Genomic DNA, 7,202 nt, shown 5'->3' on the forward strand with positions numbered 1-7,202 from the left:
GATCCAGCTGTGGTGGTGCACACCTGGGATCCAGCTGTGGTGGTGCACACCTGGGATCCAGCTGTGGTGGTGCACACCTGGGATCCAGCTGTGGTAGTGCACACCTGGGATCCAGCACTCAAGGCAGAGGCAGAAGGACCAGGAGTTCCAGGTCATCTTCAACTACACAGAAAGTTCAAGTCCAGTCTAAACTACATGTCTCCTGTCCTAAAACAGAATAAAGCTAAATAAGGGGGCTGGGGAGGTGGATCTGGAGCTAAGAGTACACATTCTTCTTGCAAAGGACCCAGTTCTGGGTTCCTAGTACCTACGTCATATGGCTCACAACCACCTGTAACTCCAGGAACGCACGCGCACGCGCACACACGTGCACACACACAACACCCCAGCTCAGACAATTCCGTGTGTTATCTTATGGTATTATCACCTCCATCTCTCCATGCGTTTACCTGTTCTCCATGGTTTCAATGACTGCACATTACCATGTTTTGTTCATCAAGTTCCTACTGAGATCGTTTGTGTTTTCAATCTTTTGCTCTTACACACAAGGCTAGTATGCATGTCCTGTAGCGCACTGGGTCAGAGGCTAAGCCCAATACATTTTCAATGGCAGACTCCCAAATGTCCGAGAACAACATCCTTGTCAGAGTTTTGAAAACCTCAAGAACCACAAATACATCCATGCTTTAGGCTTAATCTGTCACTTCACAGCGAATTTCATACTTAGGGGGTAACTAATCCTCAATGTTGAAAGGCTGTTTGAAAACATCTGTTAACAAAATTACTGACATGCTAAGTGGGTTAATAAGGTAGTCCAGCCCATAATATACTTTGGAATGCTTTCAATGATGATTTTTGGAAACTATGAATTGCTCAGGGACACTTAATATCATCTCAGGCACGGAGAATAGAATACTACATTACAAAACACTAACATACTTGACTAGAAACACAAGGTTCAGCTAAAGATACCAGACACAAGACCAGAGAGATGGCTCAGTGGTTTGTAAGAACAGGCTGCTCTTCCAGGGGACCCAGCTTCTATTCCCAGCATCCACACCGGCTGTAACTCTAGTTTCTGGGTATCTGGCGCCCTCTTCTGGCCTCCACAGGTACGTACATGCTAGCAAACACTCATGCTATAAAAAAAAACAAATACAAAGAACACATATGGCTCTCTTCCCCATCATACAAGACTCAAAACCTTATGTAACTAATCAGTATGTGTGTGTGTGTGTGGGGGGGGGGTTCCTTTGGGGAACAGGACCTCGGAGTCATTGGTATCCCTCTGTTCTTGGTGTCATGGTGAATGCACTTGGCTGTGGAGTTACCTCCATCTGATCAGCCTGTGGGCCTTTGTCTGCAGGGCCATTTTCCTGAATAATGATTGAGGTGAGAGGTCCTGGGTTGTGTCAGTAAACAGGCTGAGCAGGCCATAGGAACAGGCCAGTGAGCAGCACCCCTCCCTTGTCGCTGCTTCCGTTCCTGCCTTCCTGTTCCTGCCTCTCAGGTTCCCGTGATGATAAACTGTAAGCCGTAAGCTAAAATAAACCCTTTCCTCCCAGAGTAGCTTTTAACCATGGTGTTCATTACAGCAGTAGAGACATAAACTAAGATTCAAGGTCTTGTACAGCTCAAGTTGTTCTTGGACTTAATGTGTAGCTGAAGATAACCTTGAACTCTCAATCTTCCTGTCCCCACATCGCCAGTGCTGGGAATAAAACCCAGGCCTTTATGAGGGTCTGCTGGGCAAATGCTCTACCAACTGAACGTTGGTATTGCACGTCTTTAATCCCAGGACTCTGGAGGCAGATCTCTGAGTTTAAGGACAGCCTGGTCTATAGAGTTAGGTCCAGAATAGCCAGGGCTCCACAGAGAAACCCTCAAAAACAGCGGGCAGGGGGAGAAAAAAATAGTAAATGAGCTGTTACTTTTTAATTCTGTTGTTGTCATCTTCAAGGCAGAATCTCCCTCTGGATAGCCCTGTCTGGCCTTTGAACTCACAGAGATCCTCCTGCCTCTGCTTTCCCCAGTGTTGGAATTAAAGGTGTGCACTACCAAACTTAGCAAGCAGTTAACTTTTCAAGGAGACCCACTTCAGTCTCTTGAGAGATTCGAACTTCCGTCCCTCCCTGGACTCCAGGACTTGCTGGAGACAAAGAGGAGCAGCAGCCCATCCTGCCACGGTGCTTGGGGTGGGGTGGTTAATGTGCTGTGCATATCTACAGGAACCAGGCCCTTCCTTCCCGGGGCTCATTTACACTCTCACAACAACCTCTTGCAGGGAGGATGCACTGTCTCACAGGTGAGGGAACTGAGGCCCAGGACAAAGCAGCCATGCACAGGGTTGGCAGGTGATGGGACCAGGAAGCTGACCCCAGAACTGGCCTTGGCCATCTTCCCCCAAGTCCACCTTACTCTTATACAGGGCGTCCTCTCCCCTGGTCATGTTCAGCGAGAAGACGGCGTCCCCCAAAGTGGTGGCTGTGGTCATCTCGACCCTGCTGAAAACAAAGGAGAACTTTTGCTTAAAACTTGGATGAGGCTCTCGGTCTTAGCACCACCTTCCTTGAGATTCCTGCGCCATGAGAGGGAAGAGGCAGAAGAAGAGAATGCGCAGGCTGAAGCGCAAGAGAAGAAAGATGAGGATGAGGGCCAAGCAAACCGGCCCGTGACCCCACGACGCCTGCGGGGGCAGAAGTGAGGGATGCTGAAGGCCAGGACACCGGAACAAGCTGTCTGGACTGTGTGCTGCTGTCGGTAATAAGTCTCAGGAGACCCGCAACGTCACCTCACCACGATCACCTGGGAAAATGACTGCCTTTCTTATGACCAAAACAGTCCTGCTGGTCTTCTGCCCTGGCTGGACCTTTGGCACTCTGAACTAGTTCTCTTCTTTCTTGTGGCCAAGTGTAACTCGTGCACAATAAATCCTCTTGCTGTCAGCTGAAAAATCAAAAAGCAAACAAACAAAACCAAAAAACCTTGGATTAGTCTTGCCACGCCTGTGCCACGCTTGTGCCACGTCTGTGCCACGCCTATTCAAAGCCTCTTTTCCTCATTTCCTGGATGGTTCTAGAATTCTCAAACACAGTTTCTTTTCACAGCAAGTAAAGATGAGGCCTGTTCCCAAAAACAGTACCCCAGAAGTGTAAGGAACGTCCCTCCCTCCCTTCCCTTCCTCTCGCCTCTTCTGACAGGGTCTCACATAGCCTAGGCAGCCTCCTAGCTCCATTTATAGCTGAGGGTGACCTTGAACTCCACCTCCCCAGTGCTGGGATCACAGACGTGTGCCGCCACCTTGCTCGGCAAGGAACTCGGAACTTGGTTTATCTTTTTGAAATATTTTTAATTTATTTAGACTTACTTTATTTTTTGGATATGAGTCCTTTCACTTGTCTGTCTGTCTGTCTGTCTGTCTGTCTGGTGCAGGTGGCAGTCAGAAGCAGGCATAAGACCTTTTAGGACTGAATTTACAGATGGCTGTGAGCTGTCCTGTAGAGTCTGGGAATAGAACCCAGGTCTTCAGGGAGAGCAGCCAGTGTTCTTAACCACTCAGCCATCTCTCCAGCCTAGAAACTTGTGGGTTTTTTTCAAAGCAGTGTGAATTCATTACACTTCTCCTAGGTCACTACTAGGAAGACAAACTCAACCCAGTAAGGTCAGGGTGGGTTGGGAGGTGCACAGTTAGATGTCTCGCCACCAGGAGGGAATGCCAGGATCGACCGAGCATGCCTCGGAAGCAGGCTGGTGTTCTAAATTGGTTGTTCTGAACTACAGGGGTCAGGAAAAGATGGGAAATAAGCAAAATTTCACTTCACTATTTTAGAGCCTGAGGATCTAGCTCAGTAGTAGAGCAAATGTCTGGTATGTGAAGCCCTGGGTTTTACCCCTATATATCCCTATCTATAGATCTACAGATCTAGATCTAGATAGACAGATATAGATCTGTAGATAGATAGATACATAGATGTAGATAGGTAGATAGATAGATAGACAGAGATAGACAGAGATAGAGACAGAGACAGAGATAGCTGTACAGATAGACACGGGCCAGCTCCACTGGATTGCTGAGACAAGGAACCTGCCCTCTCCTCTTGTTTCTGTTCTGGCTGCCTCAGGTTTCAGCCCCCTACTCTCTAGACCAGTGGCTCTCAACTTTCCTAATGCTGTGATCCTTTAATACAGTTCCCCATGTTGTGGTGACCCCCAACCATAAAATTATTTTCGTTGCTACTTCATAACTGCAATTTGGTTACTGTTAGGAACCGTGATGTAAACATCTGATATGCAGGATACCTGACAGGTGACGCTTGTGAAAGGGGTCGGGACCCACAGGTCAAGAACCTTGTTCTATGGTAAAGCCTCCCAAGCCCTTCTACCAACATTCTCCCAGCTATAATGGAAACAGGGACAGGCATCTGCCTGAGACATGAGGGAGGCCATCTTCACTCACTTGGAGGCTCTGTCAAGTACTACCATAAGACGGCTCTTGGTGGCCTGGCTTATAATTAGTGATTAATAATTTTAAATAGTGGNTGTGTTTTTCGTATGTTTGTCATTAGGTGTGTTTCTGTAGTTGAATTACAACGATGATTTTTCATGTCATTAGTCCCCTGTTCATCTATAGGCCAGGCTCTCCCTTCAGTTTCTTTGCCCCACTGCGAGTTCAGGGTCTTGACTCCCACCCTGGTTCTTGTGATTTTTCAGGGCCTTCCATGGCTCAGCTCCCCCTCCAGGAAACGTATAGGACTCTACAGACCTCCCCTGTCTTCAGTCCCAGGCTCTGGTCACCTGATTGCCTTAGACAAGCTGAGGTGGGCCACATACTCTCCAGCAGGAAGAACACAGCCGCAAGTCACCACCCTTCCCTGAAGACTCCCACCCAGACAGCGTTAGCAAGATTGTTCTCTCTTGTCCCACAGCCTCTGTGAGTCAGAAAGCACAGCTAGTGTCCCTGCCTTGTCTTTGCACACTCCCGGTCCCACCTTGAAGATATAGCCACTTCTGGTTCTTCTTTAGCTCTGTCTACCAGATACAGCCTCATCTCCCCGTTGCCAGTGGGAGGAGCACAGGAAGGGACAGAATCCCTCCCAGCTTCTGCTTGTCTGTAAATTGAAAGGCCTGGCCCTAAGGGAGCTGGGGAGTAAGCTGTGAACACTACTTTTTGTTTTTTGAGATGGCACTTCATGTATTCCAGGTCGGCCACGCATCCACTCTATAGCTAACGATGAGCCTGAACTGACCCTCTGGCCTCCACGTCTCCAGCGCTGCTGGGATTATAGGTGTGTGCACTGAGCCTAGGGCTTCACGCTTGCTAGGCAAGCACTCTGCCCACTGAGCTACATCTCAAGTCTGGAATGTGTTGCTATTAGGAGTTCAATGAACCTGGGCATAGTGATAATGCCTGTAATCCCAGCGCCCAGAGATGCAGGCAGGACGGTCAGGATTTCAAAGTTATCCTCAGCTCCAAACAGAGTTGAAGCTAGCCCAGGATAAGTGAGATACTATCTCTAAAGAAATAAACAAATAAATAGGCTAAAGATGAGAAATCAGGATGGCGGGCTCCCTGCTTGGCTCTTGAAGACAGACACCTGCCTTTGACGCCACAGTGAGGCAGACATGCTAAGACGCATTTGCCCAAATCTTCTGTCTAACCCCAGTACAAGTACCTGCTCCCAGTACAGGATGCCACAGAATACAGGGTTTCCTTTCCCATGGCTTCCCATCGGGACCTGAGGCTCAGAGCTACAAAGCTCACTCTCGTGCTCAGTCAGTCTGCAAGCTGAAGAGCAGCCCCGTGGAATGCCTGTGTTCTGTCACCTCCCTGCCCTGAGATGCACCTGGTGAGAGCAGTGACCAGTCATTGCAGTAACACTCAGATGCACACATACACACACACATGCATACACATGCCCACTCTCACCCATTCCCCGATTCACACAAACATGCACACATGTGTACACATGCACACATATAAACACATAGCCACACATACATACACCCTCATACCCACTCCCACCCATTCCCCTATAAATACACACACGTGTGCATATGCACATATAAACACATATACACACATACATATGCCCTCATACTCCCTCGCATCATTACAGATTCATTCAAGCATACATATATGTATACACATAGATACACACATGTATAAACACACACACTGACCACTGAGTAGTCTCCCAAGGACACAGGACACAGGTTCCTCCTCAGGTCCGTCCGGGTTCACCTCCTCGGTGCTGGGTTCCAGGTGCCGGTGGCGGCCAGTCACTCCTCCTTCAGGAAGAACAGTGAGCAACCCAAGAGCCGATCTTGCCTCGATCTTGCCTCATGCCGGCAGCGACAGCTCTCAATGGCATCTCTGTTCCTGCTACATCAGAGAAGGTGGGAGGAGGGCGGTGAACACTGATGGCTACGGGTGTGGATGCTTTCATGTGTGGGGGCCCCAGCAACCGTAGCTAACCAAGCCAGACCCAAGACAGGGGACTGTGCATGCCCAGTCCCTTTCCAGACCAAAGCTAATTTCACAACTACGGTAATGAGCATGGCTCTTGGCCTTCCCAGGCAGGATCCCATTCCACCCTCATCCTCATTTTGGAGGGGAGGGTGCAGCCACGGTGCACACTGCACAGAGGAGGCATCTGAGGTGCAGAGTGGACAGGAGCCCCACCTAATGTAGCTGTTAGCCAAAGCTATACCAGGCCAGAGGCTGAGTTCTGGGACGCCCAGCCAGTCTCCGTGAATCCCCTTCCCCCTCTTAGACTGCTTCCCAGAGAACACACACAGAAGAGATGGCCTTCGTGAGTATTGAGATGGACAGAAACCCAAGAGGGCTAAGGAGCCAGAATGCTTACTCCAGCTTTGATCTCAGCTCCTACCGTGCCGGCTCTTAAACACACTCTGACATACTTCAGCCTAACTTTACTCAAGCTAGCGTCTCTGTCTCCACAAGAGCCGGTTGTTCCCTCTGCTGGTTAACTGGTCCTGTGTGGGGGCTGGGCTGGGAAGTGTCGGAGGTCATGACCCTTTACATACTGACTCATCCTCCCTTTGACTCCCCTGGGGGTCAAGTGTAAGAAGTGTTATCAGGGCCGGGCGGTGGTGGCGCACACCTTTAATCCCAGCACTTGGGAGGCAGAGGCAGGCGGATTTCTGAGTTCGAGGCCAGCCTGGTCTACAAAGTGAGTTCC

General features: G+C 49.4%; 1 protein-coding gene across 4 annotated transcripts in view; it reads right to left on the reverse strand.

Annotated features, from left to right (window-relative positions):
• The window catches only part of Ncmap (non-compact myelin associated protein), a 27,968-nt gene that overhangs the window by 3,915 nt on the left and 16,851 nt on the right, over positions 1 to 7,202 (reverse strand). For 2 of the 4 annotated variants that reach the window (XM_021161476.1, XM_021161477.1), the window contains exons 2-3: positions 6,181 to 6,379; positions 2,419 to 2,504 (exon numbers count right to left, since the gene is read on the reverse strand). In XM_021161476.1, coding sequence (XP_021017135.1) covers positions 2,419 to 2,494 — 76 coding nt within the window. In that variant the 5' untranslated portion in view covers positions 2,495 to 2,504; positions 6,181 to 6,379. Of the gene's footprint in view, positions 1 to 2,418; positions 2,505 to 5,672; positions 5,844 to 6,180; positions 6,380 to 7,202 lie in introns of all 4 variants that reach the window. The other 2 variants (XM_021161475.1, XM_021161478.1) reach the window with 2 other exon arrangements.

This window comes from Mus caroli, chromosome 4, assembly GCF_900094665.2.
Source record: "Mus caroli chromosome 4, CAROLI_EIJ_v1.1, whole genome shotgun sequence".
Taxonomy (NCBI): Eukaryota; Metazoa; Chordata; class Mammalia; order Rodentia; family Muridae; genus Mus; species Mus caroli.